Source organism: Rhopalosiphum maidis, chromosome 2, assembly GCF_003676215.2.
Source record: "Rhopalosiphum maidis isolate BTI-1 chromosome 2, ASM367621v3, whole genome shotgun sequence".
Classification (NCBI taxonomy): Eukaryota; Metazoa; Arthropoda; class Insecta; order Hemiptera; family Aphididae; genus Rhopalosiphum; species Rhopalosiphum maidis.
In genome coordinates this window covers 49,036,680-49,061,559 of record NC_040878.1, presented here as the reverse complement: position 1 = coordinate 49,061,559, position 24,880 = coordinate 49,036,680, and the positions used below count along the sequence as shown (strand labels likewise).

Below are 24,880 nucleotides of genomic sequence, written 5' to 3'. Positions count from 1 at the left end.
TACAGATATACAACGCATTACTTTCTCATCAGACTGTCATTAATGTAACATTACACAATAGTACAATAAGCCATGTAATCAATGATAATATAGTAACTTAATTATCACAATAATGAACTATTGGAATATTGTGAAAAATATTTATTTAAATCTATATATATATATATATATATATAGGTACCTATGTATATTTTATCTGATGAAATTCCAATTTTCGCTTCACATTGTTACAAAATAAACTCATCCTCATCATTACAATCAATACCATAATTTATACACAGATAAGGTAATTATTATTTATTGATACGTGTTGTTTAAATACGTATACAAATAGGAGCTAAATGAAGTGGAAATCTATTCATTGCTTGTGGCAGAAAAAAATGCATTAAAATCTACTGTATTAGAACATTTATCGGGAAAATCATCTATAAATGCAGGAAGTGATTGTGGACATAATTACCATTTACTTCCAATGGTAATTTTGGTCGGCCCACCAAAAACTTACAAGAATGAATTTTTGAATATAATACTAACGAAACACGCTGATAAATTTTATCAAGCAGTTATTTATACGACAGATGATATGACGTGTAAAAATAGAGTAAAAACAATTTCAGTTCCAGAGTTCAACAGAATGAATTCTTCCGGAGAGTTTTTGTTTAGTTACCGATTTTTAGGGCATTCTTATGGTTTAAGTTAGTAATAACGTAATAATTATACAGATAATTGTACCTATTTACCTATTTACTAGTTTTATAAATAATAATTCATATAATTATAACCATAATTTCATAAATAATTTAGACAAAGATGAATTATCCAAATGCAATAGCGAAAATAAGGTGTTAATCACGTTCACAAATTTAGAAGGCGCATTAATTTTGAAAAATAAAGGCTACAATCCAACGTTTGTGTTAGTATTACCAGAAGACAAACCATTATACAAAACATATATATACAATAGAATACATAAATATTATATGAATCAAAGTGGTTCAATAACTGAAAATGTAAAAAAAAAAGTTAGGCATCTATAATTGTATTATATTATAAGTATAGCTTTGATTTGTATATACATAGTTGCAGAGGTCAGAACTAAATGAAAGAATAGATGAACATTATGTTAATGAAACAGAAAATAACAGAAGTAGGTATGATTGTATAATTTTTGATATTTTTAATTTACTTATGTTTATAGTATTGACTAAAATCATAGACATAATATAGATCTATATTATCTATATTATATTTGTATGCGATGTTATATAGATCTATATTATGTATATCTGTCTATGGTTAAAATATAATTACCTCTGATACTTAATTATGCACATGTATACAAGTTTTAACTTATAACTTCATTTAAGCCCAAACCCCGATAGTTACTCGATACAATCAAATGTTGAAATTTGTTCGTTTGAAACTAATACGAATGGTGTCGAAGAAAGTGAAACAATTGTAAACAACAATTATGATTTTAAAGATGATGTCAACAATCCAACTTTGAACGATCCTTGTACAATATTTACTAATGAGTGTATGAACAATCTAAGCATTTATTACAACCTTTATGAAAAAAGCCTGGACGTATTTCATTCTTTGGTAAATTTACAGATAACTTATTGATGGAATCAGTCCATCATCATTTATATAATATACCTGCTTATATCGTGATATCGTGTAGTTCGTATAAAAATTAATTACACTATGTAATTTTTAACTGCATGTGTATTGTGTTTTTAATAATGAATTTTAGTCGATAAAAGTATCACTCAGTGTATAGTATATATCTAAAAAAATACTTCATTATGATGCAAAATTTTGTTTTTAGGTTTACATTGATAACTTTCAAAATGCATCTAGAGAAATAATGACGATTATGATTGATGTTTATAATAAATACCATAATAATCAAAAGACAAAAATCCAAAAACAACCAAATAAACATACGTTTGAGCACTTACAATTTCGTCACAAACTGTTATGTAATGAGCTTTACCAATGAATATTACCAAATATGTAGTTATTGTACTGTTGAACATTGGAATAATCCGATATTCGTATTCATTCGTTCAATAAAATAATTAAATTACCTACCTATATATTATGTTTAAATTACAAAATATATTTATATATCTATAATAAATTTATAATGCTTTATAAATCATTATATATTTATACATAAAAATGTAAAATATATTATAGCCTATAGGTATCTCCAGATCTTCTATACAAATTTTAAATAATATTGGTATTTATAAAAGTTTATAATTACAACCTATATGCATCAGTTCATCACTCATCAACAATAAGTTGATCTATAATTTATATAGTAAAAATTCTTTGGTTTAACGTTTAACGAGATAATTAAATGCAGATAGATAATAATTTACCAATCCCTTGTAGAAATCCTAAATAAATTGTAAATTGCAAGGTATGTTTTGGATATAATACATTCAATATTGTACCAAGCAATTTTTATTAAGTCATGTATAACTTGTTTAAATGATTAAATGTTATGACTCATTATATAAGTTACCCCTGATGATTCAAATAAACTGCATATTTAATGTTAATATTTTATTAAAGGAATTGCAAATAATAAATTATACAAAATATTAAGTTTACCTACTTAATAGTAAACTATTTTTTTCTTAGTTTCTATAGAATCGTAATTGTATTATTTATTGTTGCTATAGAGTATAAACCAGGTTCACCCTTATTCCTTGGACAATTAGACCCTCAGTAATGGCTATTGTTAGTGCCGTGCTATTGTGCTAACCATCAGTGGTGCCCTAGGGCAATTATATTTGGCACCTTAAATTAAACATCGGGAGGGGAGCTTTAAGAGCTTTTTTGCCGCCCCGGGGTATTTCCCCCTCCCTCTTCTCACGGCACTGGCTATTTTACTTAAATTCCGCATAATAATGATATTCTATTAAAATTTACTAAATTTATTCTGTGGTTGTATTTTGTATCTTGTAGTTAGTACAATGCAAGGAGGATATCCACCTTGGTACAGTGATATTTTCTTAATTAATTCATATCTGTGCAGCAATACAGATTCATTTTATTTTGTTTACACTACATTCTATGGAATGTATTAACTTAGATTAATTATGAGGACGCTATAGTGCTATACCCGCATGTGTTGTCTCTGTCTTATACACGCGTAACATAGCTAAAAACTGTTTTGCGTGGGACATCTTTACTCCCTCGATATTTTAATCAAAACAACCAAAATTATAAATCCCAACGGGAAGAACTTTACCTGTGACGTAGCGTTTTAATTTTTTTGATAACATGAATGCAATTAAAGTTATCAGTTTAAAAACTTTAGGTTTTTTTCATTTAATTATTAAAAATTATTGGTTACCACTATCAAAAAAATTAAAACACTACAACACAGGTAAAGTTCTTCTCAATGCGATTTAAAATTTTTGTAATTTTGACATAAATATCGGGGGAGTAGTTGTCCCGCGCAAAACAGTTTTTAACTATGTTAGGCGTGTATAAGACAGAGACAACACATGCGGGTATAACGTCCTCTTATGGTTAGATCATATTAATATTATTATTAATTATCAATCAAGGCTTATAAAGATTTTGGCGATCTTGCACAGTAACATAGTACTTAAGACCTATAGGTATTTTATTTGTATATCAATATTCAATATCAATATAATAATGTGACCGTGACGTGTATCACTATAATATTGTGATCAAATCAAGGTGGATTTATATCTACCTTGGATCCAAAATTATCAAGATTTAAAATAGTACCTTATCTTAAATCGCGGTTCTTACCAAAAATTAACTAGTTAGATGTTGGCGGCACTGTCAGCGTTTGTTTATAAAATACGAAGACAATATTCGTAACAACAATACAGCATGTTATAAAAATTAAAAATCTTAAATTCTAAATAGTAAAAGTTAATTTCCAAATTTTAAATTACTTAATACACGGAATACGGATTCATTGGAGAGTGGAAAGGAGTATAAACTGTATATTGGAGTTCATGCTGAAACGAGAAATGTAAATTTTAAATTACAAGATCCCACTATGGTATATATCTCATGATTCAATCGAATTTCAAAATTCTTCAAGAAAATGTTGAAAATGAACAATTTTTACTTTTGATTACAAGTACCTATCGACTATCATTAAATTATCATTATGTAATATGTTTAATAAGTATTTTGTATTTTAATTTTGTAGTCCGTATAAATATATCAACATTGAATTGTGAATACCAATTTTAACTAAAATTTGACAGTTATTACGATAAATCAATAACTAAGAGTGTTCAAACATGGGTGTTCCTGCTTTTTTTAGATGGTTGACTAGAAAATATCCATCGGTCATTGTTAATTGTATTGAGCAAAAAGTATGATTATATTTGTTGTTGGTGAGCTGGTAATGTATGTTAATAACCTGTTTTATTTTAGTCGACAGATGTAAATGGGGAACAAATTCCAATAGATTCAACCTCACCAAATCCAAATGGAATTGAATTTGACAACTTATATTTGGATATGAATGGGATTATACATCCTTGTACTCATCCTGAAAATAAGTAAATATTTAACAATTTGACCCAAATTAATAAATTATTAACACTGCACTTATTGTTTAAAGACCGGCTCCAAAAGACGAGGATGAGATGATGATAGCAATATTTGAATGTATTGATCGACTATTTAGAATTGTGAGACCTCGTAAAGTGTTGTACATGGCTATAGATGGTGTGGTATGTTATTTTATGATTGTTATTAATAATCTGTTTTTGATACAGTAAGTAATATATAAATATATCTTTTTAGGCTCCTAGAGCTAAAATGAACCAGCAGAGATCGAGACGTTTTAGGGCATCTAAAGAAACAACAGAAAAAACTGAAGAATTGGCACGTGTAAGAAAAAATCTTATTGAAGCTGGTGCCATATTACCACCTGAGAAGCAGAAAGGAGAACATTTTGATAGCAACTGCATTACACCTGTAAGTTAAATATTGATAATAAATACTAAATAGATACTAATATATTTTAAGATTAGTGAAGCATATGCAATTTTAAATTAAATTTATAGTATTATAAAGTTATTTGAAATTGAAATTAATTAAATCCTGACCATTTATTTTAAATTTATATATGGTTTAGATATAATTAATTAATATACTTTTTATTTTAAGTTTTATGGGTATTGGTTTATTTGACGCCAGCCAGCGTATTCTCTTGCCACTCAGATTTAGTTGACGTCCACCACTTATATTTCTCATATTTTTGATGTGCTAATCATCTCTTATACAATTTTTTTTTTGTACTGCAGATAAAAAAAGTATGAAAAACCGTAGTATTAAAAATTATTATAATAATAATAACAACATATTAAATACAAAAGTATGATGTATTGCCATATCAAATTATGTAGGAATGTAAATTAAACGACATGATTCGTCTAAGGAAATAATGAGATATATCCTAATTTTGGCCACCTGCATAAATTTACTATTTTTATTTTTATTTTATAATATTATTCTTAAATATAATTTTTATATTTTTTGTGTTATTACTATTATTTTTAATACGACGGTTTTTTGTACATTTTATATCTGCAGTATAAAAGATGTTAAGCACATCAAAAATACGAGAAATATAAGTGGTGGGCGTCAATTAAACCAGAACCGTTTTATCAATACAGAGTAATATCTTATTCTTCAGTTCTATTTCCTATCTCCCTATTTTATAATCTTTATTAATATCATAATATTTTTTCGACAAACTTTAATAATAAAATTAAATACTGTAATTAAGTTAAAAAACAAATATATTATTTTAAATTTTTAAAATTGATTCCTTATTGATTATTCAATACATTCTTGACATATGTCTTATAGCTGGGGTCATTTCATAAATTTGGGTAACACAGAGAGCATTACCATGATGTCGTGAACCACCTGTAGGTTCCCTAATAAATCATATATATAAAATCAATATTGGTAAATTAGTCAGTAGTCATAAGACGTAGGTCCAATATATCTGCATACAGTGGAAATACTCGTTCATATTTAGATAAGGGCGACAGGGAGAAAAACAAAGAAACTATTGTTACTGTTATTTCATTGTGTAATACAAATTTAAAAAATTAGTTTTCAATAATGTATTAATAAAGGTTTGATTAATTTAAAATGATATTTTAGGGAACACCATTTATGGATAAACTATCGGCTTGTTTACATTATTATGTTCATGATCGATTAAACAATGACCCTGGATGGAAAGGTGTCAAAGTGATATTATCTGATGCTAATGTTCCAGGAGAAGGTGAACACAAGATAATGGATTTTATAAGAAAACAAAGAGGTACAAATAAAATTGTTATATAAGTAATATTTAATATCACAAATTTAGATTTAACTTGTTTTATATATTTTAATTTTCAGCACAACCTAATCATGATCCAAATACACAACATGTTCTTTGTGGTGCTGATGCTGATCTTATTATGTTAGGACTTGCAACTCATGAGCCAAATTTTACAATAATTAGAGAAGAATTTAAACCCAATCAGCCCAAGCCTTGCGATATGTGTGGTCAAATGGGTAATAATTTTGATACATTATGATACTATAAGTAATTTAAATTCACTATTATTTCTATCTATTTTAATGATTTTGATTATATGGCTGAAATCAAAGTATTATAGTATACAATGCAAATTATTAAAAATATAGATTTATATTAATCATTACAAGCTGTGAAATATGGAGAAATTTTTTTTCATATTCCACTTAAAGTTTGTATAACAGGAAACTGACAAATAACTATTTTAGTATTGAACTCTATTAAATATTAATATTATAGGATATTAAAATTTTATTAATGTTTAATTATATGTTTAGGACATGAAATTAAGGACTGTCAAGGTTTAGAAAGGGAAGCATTCAATGATGGATCAACTATTGAATTTTCAGCTGATGTTCAGTTCATATTTGTACGTTTGAATGTGTTACGTGAATATTTAGAACGAGAATTGGAAATGCCTAACTTACCCTTTAAATATGAATTTGAACGAGCTCTTGATGATTGGGTGTTCATGTGTTTTTTTGTTGGTAATGACTTTTTGCCTCACTTGCCATCATTAGAAATACGAGAAAATGCAATTGATCGTCTTGTTTCTTTGTATAAAAAAACCGTGTACAAAACTGGGGTAATTGTTTAATCATTAAATAAAATACATTATATTTTATGTAATTAGTATTTAAATGTATAAACCATTTTTATTTTTAGGGATTTTTAACTTCGAACGGTGATGTTAATTTGGAAAGAGTACAATTAATAATGTCTGATTTGGGTATGGCTGAAGATGAAATATTTAAAAAAAGGCAACAAACTGAGAAAATGTTTGCCGATAGAAACAAATTGAAAAAACGACGTGAAAAACATGATAAATTAATGCGCTCTAAGAGTGCTCCTAATTTTGTATTGGGAGGTCAATATGCACCATCAGTAATTATAACATTTTATTTATAAGACTAACATTGTTTATTTCTATTAATTAATTAAATACATATTTAAATATTTATTTTAGGCACCAAATACAGCATTTTCAATATCCAATCCAAGACAAACTGTTGATGAAATGAGGAGACAGAGTGTAGTTAGTATTTAAAGTCTATTTATGGTTTGATATTTTAACATATTCCGTTGATTTAATTATTTTTTACTTAACAGGGTAATGAAAATAATCAAGGTGTGAAACGCAAAAGGGATGATAATGAATCATCAGATGAAGAACAAGAAACACCTGATGAAGTTCGTTTATGGGAAGATGGTTTTAAGGAACGGTACTATGAATCTAAATTTGATGTAGACCGGACAAACAGTGGTTTCCGACATCAGGTGGCTTTAGAGTATGTGCGTGGTCTTTGTTGGGTTCTCCAATATTATTATCAAGGTTGCCCTTCTTGGAAATGGTATTTCCCTTATCATTATGCACCTTTTGCATCTGACTTTCTTAATATATCTGCAGTATCAACAAAATTTGAAAAGGGAACTGTACCAGTAAGTTTTTTTATAATTTTTTTTAGTAATTTATTAATTAATAAATGAACAATATATTAATTTTGTCTACAGTTTCGTCCATTGGAGCAACTTATGAGTGTTTTTCCTGCAGCTAGTAGCAATCATGTACCTCAACCTTGGGCTATTTTGATGAGTGATCCAGTAACTTAATTTTAATAACAATTTTTTGTATAACTTAAAATATATATTTTTAAATATTTAATTCATAGGAATCAACAATAATTGATTTTTATCCAGTGGACTTTAAAATTGATTTAAATGGTAAAAAGTTTGCTTGGCAAGGTGTTGCATTATTGCCATTTGTCGAAGAAGCGAGACTACATAAAGCCTTGGAACCATACTATGATCTTTTGACATCTGAAGAAAGTATGTAAATAATAATATTCATATTGATAATATATTTTAATAGTGATTTTTTAAATGTAATACTTTGTTAAGTGTTGTAAATTAAAAGAAACTTAAACTTAAAAAATAAGAATAGTTGTTAATATAGTTACATAATAATTTCAACTTTTTTTTTAGCAATGTTAACAATATATTGTAAAATATCATACTTCATTTTAAAGCGATGAAAAATTTTCATGGTCTGTACACACTGAAGAAGTGTCAGTAAAATTCTATTGTCTTTTGCTATGGCGGTAAACTGTCAGGTTACATTTTAACACCAGCAGTGTAAGCAGTGTATGCGGCCTTTTTTAATAGGTTATTATCTTTTACTGATAATCTTTAATTGATATATTATAATTTTGACTCCTTAACATGATTAATTAAAAAAAATTCAATATTTGAATAAATTGTCTACCATCTATTTAAATAGTTAATTATGACCTCTTTTGAATATTTATGCAATATGCTTTATAACTTAAGTATATTGAAAGTATATTATTGAGGATTTATATAGACTGTCTTATCAACATTTAGTATGGTCTAATAATATTTAGTTATTTTTAAACTAATAATTAATAATTTTGTGGAATATTCTTGATTTTTATTTCCGATTTTAAATATTAACAATTAGGACGACGTAATGTAAAAGGCATGGATCGTTTGTACATTCAACAAGATAATTCAAAGTATGAATTGCTTAAAGATTTGTACTTAGATAAGGCCAACTATGAAAACTCAACATCTGTACTTATTGATGGTATGGAAGGAAAAGTTATGTTGGCTGATGATTGTGTTAAAATTGGAGGGTAATATAAAACTGTTATTTAAATGTTTAATCACTGTTGATTATATTATTTAAATATCTATTATGAATGCTTTAGATCACTTCCTTCGCCAGTTATGGGATTAGATGTTGTAAGATCAAATCAAGTTATATGGTATGTTTCAAATTGTGTTTTCTCGGGTTTATAAAATATTTTCATGTAGAAATTTTTTTTAGTATGAAATTTGAAGATCCTAACTATGGAGATGATTATATATTTGAAGCTATTCGCCTTCAAGGTGTTATGTAAGTGTAGTTTTCTTTTATTTGGAATAAAGTATAATTTTAATTTTTTTAAATTATTTTTCTGTATAGAGAACCACCTAGGGTATTGAAGCCAAAGCATTTGTCTGATGAACAATCTCGTTCTTGGAGGCCTATGATTGGTATGACCCATTCAAATCAACGTGGAAGGCTTGCGACATCAGGTCATAGAACACTATCGTATGTATGCATTTTTATAAGTTTTTGTTTAAATATTGAAAAAATTTTTATTTTTAGGCATTATGTACCCAGAAATGCAAGTAACATGCCTAGAAATTCAAGTAATTATGGTTCTGTTCCTCCACCACTAAGTAATTTTTACTGGTTATTGCTCAATTTGAGTAATAAATTTTGTTAGACATATTTACCATGTTATTATTATTATTTTTAGATTATCGAAACAATGGCCGTCAAAATGACTACTCAAATTCTAGGCGTCCGAGTAATTGGCATGCAAATCAAAACCAATTTCCACAAAATGATCATAATATAAATAGAGCCAATTATGGTCGTCAACAAAATAATTCATATAGATCAGACAACAATGCATATCCAAATTATGGAACTCAACATACAACTGAACAACAATCTATGCGCAGAAATGATAGACCAGGATATTATACGGCTGGTTATCAAGCTAATAATCCTCCGTAAGTTTTTTTTAAACCAAAATTTCAAAATTGTTCCCAACAATTCAATTAAATTCTTGTATTGTAATCTAGGCCTAGACAATCTTTTAATGGTAATGTGGGTCCAATTAGAGGATCACAAAATAGCCGTTATCAACCATATAACCATACTACCCAAAGAGTAAGCATTTTGAATTAAAGTTTAATAAATGTATTATTTATTAATTAATAACTTGTTTTAATTTTATATTTAACAGGGTGGTCCAAGGCCTCATGGTTACAACAATCGTGGAAATTATTGACAACAGTTGTGCTATCAGATTTTATTAAAACTTTTTAATTAAATTTTAGAAAATGCTAAGAATGAAACCTCCAATATTGTTGAAATTAAAATTGTATAATAAACATATTATATACCGAACATATAATTGATTTATATAATGTAGTGACACTATAAAATTGTTGACATCTAATATCTTAATTTTTTGTAATCTTAATCTTGTTCTAACACCACTATTATTGATAATTTTATTATTGAAAAAGTGATTGTTTACTACATATTTTTTTTTAAATTTAAATTAAAATAAACTGATTTAAAAGAAAGCTTGTGATTATATTTGGCTCTGCTTAACTTCTAAGTATTATACAGATATGTTGATACTTATTGCTCTACCACCAAGTCATTTTATTTATATGATATTAATATACCTTTCAAGTATTCAAATAAAATAATAATAATATTTATTATATTGTTTATAAATTATAGTTAATTGTAGCACAGTTAACAATTAATAATACATATTTGCTAGAAAATAAGATTTTACCCTAAAAAAAACTCTAAAGATCCTATGATATTTTCTTGATCATGGGCATGAATGATCACATTCAAATTTAAGCCAACAGGAATAGCATATTCACAAAAAAAAATATAAAATAATAAAATACAATTGAGAACTTTAACTATAAAAAAAAAAGTATTTACCTGTAGTATATATATCAATATAATTCAAATATTAAACTTCCTAGGTGTAAAATATTGAAAAAAATAAATTTTAAATTTTTAGATTTAACACTATTGATGAATAGAAGTGATGGTCTTATGGACATAAATAATAAAAAATTTGAGAATTGTCCTTTATAAGATTACTATTGTGCTTTAATTGCAATAATTTAAAACAAAAATTAAAAGTTTTTTTGTAGATAGATTCATTTATCAGATGGTTCAAACATTGATTTCAAAATGATTTTATTTTAAATAAATCAAATTTACTGATTGTACTGAGAAACCCTACTGTCTTTTCTATTTTCTGATTTTTTAAGCTTTTAGTAGAATATTTATTTTTTTACATACAGTTAAAAAAAGGAATTATCTGATAAAAGCATATGATTTTTAAATTGTAATTTTGGCGTAATATAAAGTATAATGTACATTGTATATGTAAATATAATAAGAAAATAGAACTATTTGATTTCATAACATATAATTTAAATAAAATTTAAAATATAATACACAATAGATTTATATTACCTATTTAACAATTTATAAATCTGTCCACCATCCAATTACTCCTAAACCAGGTTCTCTTACTGTGCCAACAATTGAATATGGTGATTTTGATTTTGATGTTGCTATCTCACCAGTATCTAAAAGTCCGCTGTCTACTCCTGGATGTGTATCAATAAACTGTTCAGAAACGACACGAAACCTAACTGTTTCACCAATGTCCATGTGCAACTCAACTGTATCGCCACAATTGTCATATTCCCACACCCACACTTTGTCTTTTACATCAAAGCGACTGGGATTTTGCATGTTTGCTGCCGGCACAAATATGTCCTCAAAGAAACCGGTTGTTAGTACAGCTCCATCTGAACTGGAGCTCTTCACTTTGCCAATGAGTATTTCTTCAACAAATGGTCTACAACAAACAACACGAGTTTTATGGAATGTAATAGTTGAATTGCCACTGTGTGGTTTGAGAAAGAGCTTGGGTATACCCAAGATTTTAAAATAACTCCTTTATAATTGAGGGTTAGAAATACAAAACATACTTGTAATAAAATTTAAAACATCAAATTATATATTGAGTTAATAAGAATCTTATGGCAAAAAAAGTCAAGAAATTCATAGGCTTCATCAAAATACATCATAGGTTCTCAAACTTATTTCATCCACCATCCACTTTGATAATCAAAAATTTTCCAATCCCCAAAATCTTTTAAGTTTACCATCTGTAATGTAACTTAAAAACAATAGTATTTGGATCTTATACCGCTCCTCTCCTTGAGGACTATCAATGCCCATAGGGGGCATACGCTAACGCATACTTTGAGAATAACTGTGGAATAGATCAAAATGTATTGTTTTCTGGCCAAATCTATTTTTAAAAATGACTAGTTAATCAAAAACAAACCTTATCCATGATATTTAGCTAATCATAACATACTTTTCCCAGTTTTATACTTAAACATTTCTCATGTTAAAATTTTCTATTGCCTGTGTGGCTGTGTTGTAAGTATAGTATAGACTATAGGGGAAATAAAATAGTTAATCCAAAACGTACTGAATTGATAGAAATAATACGTTTTGGATTAATGTAAATGTTGAAGTGTTAATAAAATATGTTTATATATAAAAATTAATATTTTTTTTAAAATGATATAATTATACCTCTATTTATATTTATTGGGCCTAAATTGAATTACATTGGTTATAGAAAAAGAGATACAGAAAATCACTTCTTCTGAGAAATCAGTATTTACCTAATAGGTAATAGAACATTTTGAATTTTCATCCTCAATTTATTCTCTAGTTGGTTTAATTAATCAAATAAAACTAACTGTTCTCATTTCATATTAATAAACAACATGTGTAGTGGTTATAACTTATAAAATATATGATTATTGAATGTAGGGGTGGTGAATGATGAAGTTGCTCATTGTATAATCTAGGAATTCTTAACCTTATACTCACACACACACAAACAAAACATTTTTGTTATAGACTATTGTTTAGCATCAAATGTTAATTTAAAAATATATAATGATAATGAATTATAAAAATAACTTATAGCTTAATATAATTTTTAAAGAAACTAAAACTACGTCCTCACATCAATCAAAATAATGTCATGATAAAATCTCCCCTACACACTACCGAGTTACCATCTATGGACTCTGGGAACTATCAATGAAATCTATGATCACAAGATCAATTTTAATATTGAAATTGAGCCCCTGAAGTCGATTGACTACGATCATTACATTGTTAGTACACACCTGAAGACGATGAATCTAAATCGCACCTTGGAAAAATACGCTCCTTCGCTTGGGTATATTATTGAATCATCGATTTCCAAAATGTCGAACAACGACAGACACAAGCCGACGTTCATTACTACTTTATTTGCGAGCATTGAATTGAGGTGTATGACAATTCGGGACACTTGATCATCTTCTAAATGAGTTGGTTGGACCTTCACGACCTCTTCGAATTCACTAACGATAAACATCTTAATATATTTTATAACTTAGATCATAATAACAAATTGTATAATATTAGAGATCTGTCTCATCTCTCATACTAACGAACGTCAGTCGTGCATGAATATTTAATAACTTATAATTATAATTTATAAAGTTATAAACACAAGCATATAACCTAACGAAGTAACAACTGGCAACGGATAACACATAGAGCCTTCTGTGCTGATACTGCCTTGATCAGCGCCCTCGCGTGTGCCATGTGGACGCCGGAACTACTACCATGTTCTATGGTACCGTCTATGATATTATCATAATGATAAATTGTTTTGTATTGTTATCATTTGTTTATGAGCGATGCGCAGTGAGCACTAAGCACGATATTCATATATACCACGTGAGTACTGAGTACCGAGTAGTGAGTGACTACTGTGAAATAGTCGATAGTGCGTAAATTATATCTTCCATTCTCCATTCATTCTTCAACTGTTTAGTATTCACATACCACATATTTTGTCATTCTATTGTTTATATACTTACTAAATACAAAATGCCTGTTAACTATAATAAAAAGAAGTTGGGTAAAAAGATGAAGAAGACTCCAAGTGTTGCGTGGTAAGTTTTATATTGTTATAAATTGTCTTTAGTATAAATATTATAAATACACTTATTTTAAAATGTATACGAATCTTGTACCCCCAAAAATGATTACTGTTAAGCATTGTATCAAAGATTAAATAAAATATATGATTGTATCATTACTATAATTTGTATTATTATAAGAAATGATGGACGATAACTAGAGTAAAATCTACTCTAGGAATTGATTGATATCATTGTTCAATAATACAATTAGGTATAAATAATATTAACTATAAGGTTTAGATTATAAGATATCATGTTTTAATATAGTTGTTTTGAAGAAATATTATGTTGACTAATGTTATAAATTTATAACTGTCAAAAATAACAATATATAAAAGATTCAAATCAATGTTTTTATATTATAAGTTTCATACTATAATATTAAGTATCTAATAGGTAATAAGTATTTTATTGTTTGAAGTATTACTTAAATCATATGATTTTTGTGATATAATTTTTAATCAATTATTATATTAATAATATAGAATAATATAGAATTTTTTGAATTTAGTCCTCTCATAAAAGATCATTGGAATGACAAGGTATCAGTTGCTAAGAATTTAAGTAACTTTGGACTAACAAATAATCCTAGCAAATCCATTTTAACTGGTTTTACCAATACTCAACAACAAGTACAAGGTGAAGAAATGAAAGAACATAATAAAAAGGTCAGTGAAACAATTATGTTAACATTAAAGTCAGTATCAGTGAAACGTATAGGGTATAAGATATTTTTTTTTTTAGCGTCAAAGAGAGGCAAAACAGCCACAAGTTGTCAAACTCTTGGAAGAACAAGCAAATAAGCCTACAGGAATTAAGCAGATATCATTACCTACTGGCACGATAAAGTTCATTACTTATCTTATGGAGAAATATGGAGACAATTATAAGGTTGACTTATTACTAAAATTAGGTTATCAGTACGATTCAATATTGATAAAAAAAAAATGCATTTCCAGACTTTTCTTTGTTGTGTTATTTTATATGATTAATATTATCAAAATATTAATAATGTATAGAAAATATCATATTCTTATTCTAAATCATAACATCAAAAAAACATTTTCAACATCGTAATGATATGATATCACTGAAATTAAATCAAAACTATGCAAATAAAACATAATTTTTTGTCATAGCATCTAATATCATAAAACTATGATAATATTTAAACATAGGCTTTGCATTAAATAATAAATATTAGAATATTAATTTTAAATCCGGCTTCTATTAAGTTGCATTTATAACTGTTAAATATTATATATTACAGGAGATGACAAAGGATCCGAAAAATGTTTACCAAATGACATGGAAACAAATACGTGCAAAAATATTAACATTCAAAAGCATAAAGGCTTATGAGCATTTAATGCCACGGCCAATAGCCGATTTATAATTTATTTTTTAGTTTTTTATAATCTTAATTAAAAAAAAGTCGTTTGGAATTTTTTTAAATTATTTGTTAAAAAAAAAGTATACACAAGTTGATTTTTAACATGACACCAATTATTTCAGTAAATAAACATTTTTAAATGCTTTAAGTTCTATATCTTCCATGTTTCAAAATTAAATTTTTAAATGACGATACATTTTTGTTATGAATATAAACCCAGATCTAATTTTCAGTTATATTTAATCATCTAAAAATATTGTATTCTCATTGATATCATTTTAAAATGTTTGTGGTCACACTGAAAACTTATTCATTCTGTCTAATATCATTAGCTATTGATTTCATAATCAGTTATCATAGACCAATGTCAACAATATTTGTTTTAAAAATAATCTTGTACTTAAATTAAAAAAAAATATATAATTGTTTAGAATTAGAAAATTAGGTTATCCAATAAATCAAATGATATCTTAACAAAGAAATATAGAACTTTAAGTATTTAAATATGAAAATACTATAAAATAATAAATACAATTGAGATATTGAATTATCTTAAATAATATTACTTTGTATGCATAGGTATAAAATATATACATACATACTACTGTTTAAACTGAACAAAAAAAAAACATGTTACATATGGGAACTTAATTTTAAGAGCACTTTCCGGACTTCTAATACTGTTTGATGGATTTCATTACTTTCTGGTCTTGTTTGAGTTTCTAACACTTTTACTTGATGTGATCTAGATGGAATGCTTTTCAAATCGAGTACATTTGAGATCTGTTCTGCGTTAAGTGCACCAATCATATCCTAAAAATACAGATATTAGGTATATTGTATTGCATATTATATTGCAATCAAAAAAATATCTAACAAATACAATTTAAATAAAAAAGAAGACTACATCGCATTTATCTTGTATTTCTTCTGAAGAAATCATTAAATATAAATGTACACAAATTATAATATGTAAATTCATGAATTTAGTAAGTGCTTGAAATTTGGTAATTTATCATTATTAATAATAATATTACCTGTTTATTGGCGAGGACTAAAATGGGAACAGAAGCCAAACGGGCATCACCAAGTAATGATTTGATCTCGCTCACCACAACTGATTGATTTGAATTATTGCTGGCATCAACAACAAACACTAAGATATCTGTATCCTGGAAAAACTTTGGCCAATACCTTCTTACACTTTCTTTGCCACCAACTATAAATAATAAATCAATACCCAAAAATTAAATGACAATTTTGAGTATGATAAAAAAAATAAATTAATTATAATCACAAAACTAACAATAATTGTGTTGTAATTAATTTTCTGGAGATTAAAAGTATATAAAATTAAAATAATTATTATTTTTTTTTCGTAAATAAATTGTAATATTTACCATAAGTAATTATATATAATTATTGATTACTATTCTTTACCATGTAATTATTAAATTTAAATACAATTATATTTATTTAAATTTAGTAGGTTAGATGAAAATTTGACAAAAATCAAAAAAATTAAATACCCAGAAAAACATTTTTTTATATATATATATAAATTTTATTTAAATAATTTCTAGATACATTCAAATTCAATTTTTATAAGTATTGATTATTTTTAATCAATATTAATTTGTACATAATACACATAAATTAATATTATAAAATAAAATAACTAATAACATTGTGTAATCTAATTTCTCAAAAATTTTAAAACCAGTAATGTATTTGTTATCATATTTGTATGTTAATTTCTAAAGATAAAGAATTGTATACTAATAAATAAAATATATACTTACTTTCCCATATGTTGACTGTAGGAGAACCTCCATCAGATAAAGATGTGACATTAAATCCTTCGGTTGGTTTGTATAAAGTATTTGATGTAATACTTTTTTGTCCAACTTCCTTAACAATTTGTGAAACTAATGTTGATTTTCCAGATCCTTCCAATCCCAATACCAATACTTTCTTCTCCAATGATTCTTCTAACTAAAGATACACATTAAATGAGTTCAATGCAAAGTCAAAATTTAGCACTAGTTAAATTGTTACGATTGTGATTTTTATTTAAGTATATACTTGCCTTCGAAACGTCTTCGAAACCTTCATCATCGGCACTGTACTGTCGCTTCTTCCATGTTCGGTATGCAGCATACGTACACACGCCTAAAACAAGTCCCGACGAAACTACAACTAGAGCTTTCAATTTAAAGCCCATCGTACACTTTGAAACGCACTAGCTAACGATTATTGCAGATTTAGAACAAAACGTCATTGCTCTGACACAACATAATATTACAAATTTACACATATTATTTTGTATTCGTTATCATTTCGGGATGATAAAAACGATAAGGAACTTTACATGGAAGAGGACATGTTGAACCGTGCGGTGATTATCGACTAAAATATGTTGTTTAAGATTATTTTCGTTTTCCGGTGATCATAATTAGTAACTATATTAAATAATTTTGATTCAGATAAATATTATTTGATATCAGAGTAGGTGGTAGATGTGATTTTCTTGGGTTTTGAAAACTAAAGCCCTTTGATCTATAGCCATATTAACATTAATATGCCTATGCTTTGACCAGAGAAAATTATTATTTGTGCAGATTACGGTCTCAGAAGAAAAAATTATGGAGCGCCAAAATACCGATACATAGAACCTACTACTGCTAAACTGCTACTAATATAGGTAAATTAAAAACAATAGGTCGGATTAGGTCAACAGAAATGAGAAAAATATTCAAAACTATAAATCTTTTTATATTTAATTTTATTTGTCAGTTAAAATGTGCATGGTAACGACAAAAACTAAAAAGTATATAACTATTCAAGTTACTTAAAAAAAAAAAATTAATATTAATAAGTAAGTAATTACCTAATTAATAAAAATACTAAGTTATTATTTGTATGGAAGATAAAAGGAATGAGAATATGAACCGGACGAACCGATGATTCCCGAATTTAGACATTCAGGTATCCAGCCTTATTGCGTCTAAAAATAAGTATAGGTATCCCGCCGATTAGTTATGATTACAACCATGTATAAACATTGTAATTTGTAAAAAGGTTTCTGTAAGTATATAAATATAAATAATAAATATTTATTATTTAAGTAAGTAACTTCATTCAAATTTGAACTTAAAATGTCTATAAACAATAATTGTCTTTATATATTTTGTTAGTTATTATGTTTTCACTGTTCTCAGTGTAAACTATTTATGGTTATGGAGATTCTTGTATTAAATTTTAAAACTTTAGGTGTATTATAACAAAGTTTATGAATTTTTAACTATAAAATAATTTGCAAATTCCGAGATTTTGACGAATTTTATTAGTTTTATAACTTTAAACGCTTATAAATAAATATTATACTTATAGATTTTTCGATATTTTTAATTAAATTTAACAACTAATGAGGAGCGTTAAATACAATTATCAAGTGTTTCTACCCAGCGAATAATTTTTAATCGACATTTATAGAAAAACTTAATTATTATAAACTAGATCTAATTTTCTATCCAAAATTACGTCCAAAATTTAAAATCAAAGGATTTGATCGACATCGACTACTTATCGTGTACACACAAAAATAAACTAAATAATTGTCGTGCAAATATTATTATATTACCTAAGCATTAAAACTAATTTCTTGTAAAGGAAGTGAATAAGATCTAGGCTGTTTTCTAATTTAGGTTATAAAGTTATAACCACAACACTTGTGAATTATGGACTATGGTCAAAAATACCAAACAAGGAGATGTAACTGTAAAGCTGCTGGTATTTTATACACCTCCAATAATTACATTATGGAAATACGTGTCTAAATAAATAAGTATAAATTAATTAATTTTTATTTCATTTAATAACTAAACATTTTTCCAGTTTTAATTAAATGAATGTAAAATAAAATAAGTATTTCTTTTAAACCTAATATGTTGGTACTGGTTTGTTATAGCCCCGCCGTGGCGAGTGAAAATTTTATAGCCCTACCACTCAGGTTTGTTATCGCCCCGCCGTTCATATAACAATAAATACATCGTATATAAATATAAAATAATGAGACGGAAAATACGTACCATAACTATTAGGTGCCTATTATAGGTATACATCGCAAATCAATAAAATAATAAACCGATATTATACCGATCAGTGGCGGTTTTGGTTGTATTTTTTTAGTGAGGCCAATTATGTATAACCCCCCCCCTCCCCCACTATCATAACAAAAATTAAATAGTAAGAATGGAATTCAAAAATATAAAAATTGCTATAATATAATATAATTTTAATTATATATAGTGACATACACATGTATTACAACAATAACAATTGATTGTTTATTTTTTGTTGAACGTGTCGCACTGCCACAGTACCATTAGCCGTGGCTGCGGGTTGACACTGACTATAATAGTAAATCTATTTTCAGTACGCAGAGGCGATGACAAAACGTGCCTCACTATGATTATTGCGCATGCGTAGTTCTACTTAATTAACCAGTCGCATGCATTCGCGTACATACGCGTTGTGTGTATAATTTGTGTACACAAGTACAAAATCAGAGGCGACGTAAAACGGTGCCTCTCTGACGTCATTTGAAATACCGTCGTTCGTTTACGACGTTTACGTACTAATTGTTTCGTGCATTTCTTATCGGCTTATCGATATTTTTGATAATATACACGGAATGATAGGTACAATAAAATAATAAATAATAATTGAAATTAAAGTGAAACGAAGAAGCATTTTTTCTCAAACAAAGTCATAAATACGTTAAAAATTATTAACGAAATATGTTCTATTAGTGAACCAAGAAGTTCACATTTTGAGTATTATTTTAAGATGGCGATGTCAACGAAGAGATTGTCTTTAAGAAAAAGGTATTAGGGTAAATAATTGGCTGAACGGTTCGAGATTGCCGATAAATAGTATTGTGTATTTTATATACTCTTGGGCTCATGAACTTACTTCAGTGACATATTGCAAACGTGAATTGGGTATTGGAAAAAATGCGGTACTCGATTGGAACAACTACTTACGAGAAGTTTGTATTTGGCGCATGGAGAGCAACAATAATCAAGTAGGTGGTCCAAACTTAATAGTTGAAATTGATGAAAGTCTTTTCGTACGCCGGAAAAATAATGCAGGGTGTATATTACTTCAACAATGGATGTTTGGTGGTATATGCTGTGAAACTAAGGAATGTTACATAGTCAGTGTGCTAAATAGATCAGAAATTACATTGATACCTATTATTAACCGATATATTGGACATGGTCTATAATTTATTCTGACAGTTGGAAAGCTTATGCTAATTTGCAACAACATGGATTTCAACATAATCAAGTCAATCATAAATATAATTTCATGGACCCTAACTCAGAAACCTACACACAAAATTTTGAAAGAATGTGGGGTTCGGCCAAATGGGGCAACACAAAACGTAGAGGGACGGATAGATATTTTTTAGTACTTGGCAGAATTTATGTGGCGATAAAAACTGAATAATAGTGATCCGTTTGAAACTATTTTAAAAGATATAGCAGAATTTTGGGAATCACATTAAGCATAAACATTTTTAATTATATCACTGTTTTATATTAATTATTATTCAATTTTTTAATATATTTATATACGATGTATTTATTGTTATATGAATGGCAGGGAGATAACAAACCTGAGTGACGGGGCTCTAAAATTTTCACTCGCCGCGGCGGGGCTATAACAAACCAGTACCATATACGATGTCTAGTCCATATATAAAATTATCCACATGACTTGAAATACTCGGGTATTGAATACATCTCTCAGTCGGCATTCACTGTTTACAATGATCATTTTTACCACTTGGACTGTAATATATATATAAGTTAAAGACGTATTCTATAATATATATACAATTTAAGATATATAAATATACAATATATAATTACTATAAATTTACTTATGTACATATAAATTGTTAATTTATTTATGTTTACGTATACCTATACGTAATCAGAATTGAAAATAACCAGTTTTACAGTTTTTAATGTATGTACCTATGTCAAAATACCATTAATTGCTGTACACAGTTGTAGGGTTGTACAATCAATTTTAAAACAAGTTTGCTTATTAATTTATTCATTTTTTATTTCTATTACCTATCTACGTAGTCTGTTCTTTGGAATTTGGTCGATCATACAAACGTATCTGCGCGTATAGGTGGTAGGTACATAATTTTATCAATACCGACTTAACCTCCATCTGGAATACCTACCTACTAATTTAGAAGACGCAACATTACATATTGTTGTGTAGTTGTAATTGTGATATTATATTGTAATATAATATTTAGAGATTTTTAAAATTGTGTACTTTTTTGATATACCTATTTAGTTAAAAATTAATTTATATTTCTCAGTGTTTATTAAATATTAAAGTTAGATAATACACTAATACCTACATGTTAATCAATTTATATTTTGAATTGCTCTATAGGTGTGTTGTTGAGAGATAGTTGGGGACAATTATTTTTTCCAAGAGTAAAATTTATTTGAACTTATTTTTATTTGTTTATCTCAATTTTCTATTTGTTTGTTCAATTTTAGTTCTGATTTAAGGGGATTCGCTACCGTGATTTTCTGTTTTTGTCTAACGCACGCGTGACATAGGATTTTAGACAGATCCTTTGCCAATCATACCAATTGATCCAATGAAGCGATAAGAATTCTAAAAACAGATTTGAATTTTTGGTTGAGTCTACTTGAAATTGACTTTCCCAGATTTTTGACTTTTTGATTTTAACTTCTCCAAAAATTGAAATACGGCAATTTTTAATTACTCTTTTTTAACATAATTTTTTTAGGAATTTGGAAGAAAATATCAAAGCTGTGAGAAAGTCGATTTCAAATATACTTGACGTCAAATTCAAATCTGTTTTTAGAATTCTTATCTCTTCGTTGGATCAATTGGTATGATTGGCAAAAGATCCGTCTAAAATCCTATGTCACGCGTGCATTAGACAAAAACAGAAAATCACGGTATCGAATCCCCTTAAACGGTATTGAATAACGTGGGAAGCTATGTTTGGGTCTATGTTTGATGCTATAGTATGATTGCATCATCAACATATGTTGTTAGGGTTGTACTGTTCTAGGACTTGTTTCAGGAAGATCTGATGTGTAGATATTATAGAGGATATAGGTGATAAATCATTTTCTTGGGGTACTTCTGACTTCAGCATTGATTTTGTAGTATAGAGAATAAGAGTTGTTATGCTTAACAGTGAAAAATCGATCTTCAAGAAATGATTTAGAATGAGGAAATATCGGGCAGGTTGAAACGATTTTAATCTAAACAATAGTCCATTGTGTCAGACACGATCAATGTTTGAGCAATATCAATAAATACACAAGAGCAGTATTCTTTTTTTAAGTTACGATGATATTTTTTTAGTGATTCGACGTATTTAATGGATTGTTGAATGGTATAAGCGGAAACTGAATTGATTATTAATGAATTGATTCGAAGAGTTTTTCTAATGTTGGTAATAAGGTTATTGGGTGGTATAAAATTACTATAAAGTATATGCTTTAGTTTTTTAGGTTTAGACATTAATATAATAATTAAGAATTGCCTTATTGGATGGATATAAGATAACTTAAGCATTGTATTGTAAATATGAGTCAGGAAAAGGATAGCTTTGATTTTTTTAAAGTATTTTGTTGTTAATTAGATTATACCAGGAAGATTAATTTTTGTGCAGTTTTGTAATTTGTGACTTTATTTTATGAGGTATGATAGGTTATAATAGATAATTGGCTACTAAGAAAACTGTTGACGCTTTTTGTGTTTGTTGTACTACCTAGGGTTTACGTCTGTATGTAATTGAAAGATTTTATACATGCGGTTTCCGAATAAATTCGATTTTTGTTGTCAGTTTTAGCTGATAAGTTATTAGGGTTTAATATTAGAGGCACTGTATCTCTTATTTTGGTTTTTGTTTTGAATTAGTTTCCATAAGGAACCATTGGTTGGCGTTAGTAATGATAAAAATAAGTGGAATTAATTATTTTTAAAAATTTGTAGTTCCTTATTATGATCATAAAGTAATAGAAATATATAGTCATAACTCATAAATGAAAAACTTTACCTCATTTTTATTTTGGCATCTTCCATTTGCGTTCCAAAGTTTTATTTATAACTCGATGACTGTGGTTAAAAGTGAGAGTTATTTTCACTGCAGTTCACATTTCGAGGGTGATTGTTGCATTTTATGATCTGGCTGGTATAATCATAGTTATGATAAATTAAGTATTGAGTTGCTTAAATTATCACTTTCGTGTAGTACCTATAAAGATTTAAGCTCGAATATATTTTTGTTGTGTAACGTTGGTTCTAAGTCTACAACAAATAATAATAGGGGTATTTTGAAACTCCATGTTAGGCGCATGTAATGTTTTTCATCGGAAATCCTTGTAAAATTATATGTGGATAAATAGGTAAACGGTTTTGAAATTATCGTGTGTGTATTTAGCAGTGGCGGCTCGTGCTATGGAGCACAGGAGCACGTGCACCACCTATATATTTTAAGAATATTAAATTGCTCTACAGCAATAATTGTAATTTGTATTACATAATATTTATGAAAGGGATTAATATTTATTGACAAAAATACAAAAAAATTTTCACGACAAAAACAATAGTTTTTATTTTATTTTTAATCAAAGGGTAATTTATGGAAAAAATAGATACAGACATAACAAGTGCGGGATATCGAATGATCTAATATAACAATTAACATTTATTGTTGATATTATAAATATTTGCTTCAATATTAATTCGTCGTTGGCCATGAAGATGACGTATTTTGGTTATTATATTCATGTTTAATTTTTAGTACGTAGTATTTATGTTAATATTATTTACAATAAAATAATAAATAATGGAGAAACGTGTTAATATAATAATAATTAATATATAATACTAAATAGTTGGTTACCTATATAAAAAAAACTTCATGTAAAAAAATAAATTTATCCATCTATAGTGAAGTGTTTTTAAATATTAGTATAAATTATAAATACAATTTTTTTAAAACAATTATTTGTTATATTATACCAATTATTAAGCAAAATTTAATTGCAATAATTTGGACAATCTTGAAAACTTATAAAAATAAT

At 27.3% G+C, this 24,880-nt stretch overlaps 4 protein-coding genes across 5 annotated transcripts; 2 read left to right on the top strand and 2 right to left on the bottom strand.

Annotated features, from left to right (window-relative positions):
• Nucleotides 1-3,871: 3,871 nt before the first annotated feature.
• On the top strand, nucleotides 3,872-10,789 carry LOC113552326 (5'-3' exoribonuclease 2 homolog). The gene is made up of 21 exons (XM_026955168.1): nucleotides 3,872-4,147; nucleotides 4,220-4,388; nucleotides 4,450-4,577; nucleotides 4,640-4,751; nucleotides 4,825-4,998; nucleotides 6,199-6,361; nucleotides 6,442-6,600; nucleotides 6,901-7,208; nucleotides 7,289-7,507; nucleotides 7,590-7,658; nucleotides 7,733-8,062; nucleotides 8,135-8,224; nucleotides 8,293-8,449; nucleotides 9,102-9,276; nucleotides 9,352-9,408; nucleotides 9,471-9,539; nucleotides 9,609-9,737; nucleotides 9,795-9,868; nucleotides 9,949-10,207; nucleotides 10,280-10,367; nucleotides 10,444-10,789. Exons 2-21 carry the CDS (start codon nucleotides 4,314-4,316, stop codon nucleotides 10,486-10,488), a joined length of 2,880 nt encoding a protein of 959 aa, XP_026810969.1. The 5' UTR covers nucleotides 3,872-4,147; nucleotides 4,220-4,313; the 3' UTR covers nucleotides 10,489-10,789.
• Nucleotides 10,790-11,315: 526 nt separating this feature from the next.
• On the bottom strand, nucleotides 11,316-13,935 carry LOC113552327 (DNA-directed RNA polymerase III subunit RPC8). Of its 2 annotated transcripts, XM_026955170.2 has the most exons (3): nucleotides 13,775-13,934; nucleotides 13,466-13,684; nucleotides 11,316-12,105 (listed from the first exon to the last, which is right to left on the bottom strand). In XM_026955170.2, exons 2-3 carry the CDS (start codon nucleotides 13,600-13,602, stop codon nucleotides 11,727-11,729), a joined length of 516 nt encoding a protein of 171 aa, XP_026810971.1. In that variant the 5' UTR covers nucleotides 13,603-13,684; nucleotides 13,775-13,934; the 3' UTR covers nucleotides 11,316-11,726. The 2 variants fall into 2 exon arrangements, with proteins under 2 accessions (XP_026810971.1, XP_026810970.1); XM_026955169.1 differs by having other exon boundaries at nucleotides 13,466-13,935.
• A 126-nt stretch (nucleotides 13,936-14,061) lies between these two features.
• Nucleotides 14,062-15,809, top strand: LOC113552298 (nucleolar protein 16-like). Its single transcript, XM_026955102.1, has 4 exons — nucleotides 14,062-14,284; nucleotides 14,826-14,982; nucleotides 15,059-15,205; nucleotides 15,585-15,809. Exons 1-4 carry the CDS (start codon nucleotides 14,220-14,222, stop codon nucleotides 15,708-15,710), a joined length of 495 nt encoding a protein of 164 aa, XP_026810903.1. The 5' UTR covers nucleotides 14,062-14,219; the 3' UTR covers nucleotides 15,711-15,809.
• A 146-nt stretch (nucleotides 15,810-15,955) lies between these two features.
• Nucleotides 15,956-18,047, bottom strand: LOC113552297 (ADP-ribosylation factor-like protein 3). Its single transcript, XM_026955101.1, has 4 exons — nucleotides 17,797-18,047; nucleotides 17,510-17,702; nucleotides 16,745-16,926; nucleotides 15,956-16,520 (listed from the first exon to the last, which is right to left on the bottom strand). Exons 1-4 carry the CDS (start codon nucleotides 17,929-17,931, stop codon nucleotides 16,341-16,343), a joined length of 690 nt encoding a protein of 229 aa, XP_026810902.1. The 5' UTR covers nucleotides 17,932-18,047; the 3' UTR covers nucleotides 15,956-16,340.
• Between the last annotated feature and the right edge of the window lie 6,833 nt (nucleotides 18,048-24,880).

Coding starts and splice junctions, on each gene's coding strand:
- LOC113552327 (XM_026955169.1), bottom strand. CDS start 13,698: ATGTTTATCGTTAGTGAATTCGAAGAGGTCGTGAAGGTCCAACCAACT. Junction 12,106..13,465: donor TTTAGATTCATCGTCTTCAG/GTGTGTACTAAC, acceptor TGTTTGTTGTAG/ACCATTTGTTGAAGAAATAC.
- LOC113552297 (XM_026955101.1), bottom strand. CDS start 17,931: ATGGGCTTTAAATTGAAAGCTCTAGTTGTAGTTTCGTCGGGACTTGTT. Junction 17,703..17,796: donor GTTTCGAAGACGTTTCGAAG/GCAAGTATATAC, acceptor GTGTATCTTTAG/TTAGAAGAATCATTGGAGAA. Junction 16,521..16,744: donor TAGTCCTCGCCAATAAACAG/GTAATATTATTA, acceptor CTGTATTTTTAG/GATATGATTGGTGCACTTAA.
- LOC113552326 (XM_026955168.1), top strand. CDS start 4,314: ATGGGTGTTCCTGCTTTTTTTAGATGGTTGACTAGAAAATATCCATCG. Junction 4,999..6,198: donor ATAGCAACTGCATTACACCT/GTAAGTTAAATA, acceptor ATGATATTTTAG/GGAACACCATTTATGGATAA. Junction 9,738..9,794: donor TCAGGTCATAGAACACTATC/GTATGTATGCAT, acceptor TTTTATTTTTAG/GCATTATGTACCCAGAAATG.
- LOC113552298 (XM_026955102.1), top strand. CDS start 14,220: ATGCCTGTTAACTATAATAAAAAGAAGTTGGGTAAAAAGATGAAGAAG. Junction 14,285..14,825: donor AAGACTCCAAGTGTTGCGTG/GTAAGTTTTATA, acceptor TTTTGAATTTAG/TCCTCTCATAAAAGATCATT. Junction 15,206..15,584: donor AATATGGAGACAATTATAAG/GTTGACTTATTA, acceptor TATATATTACAG/GAGATGACAAAGGATCCGAA.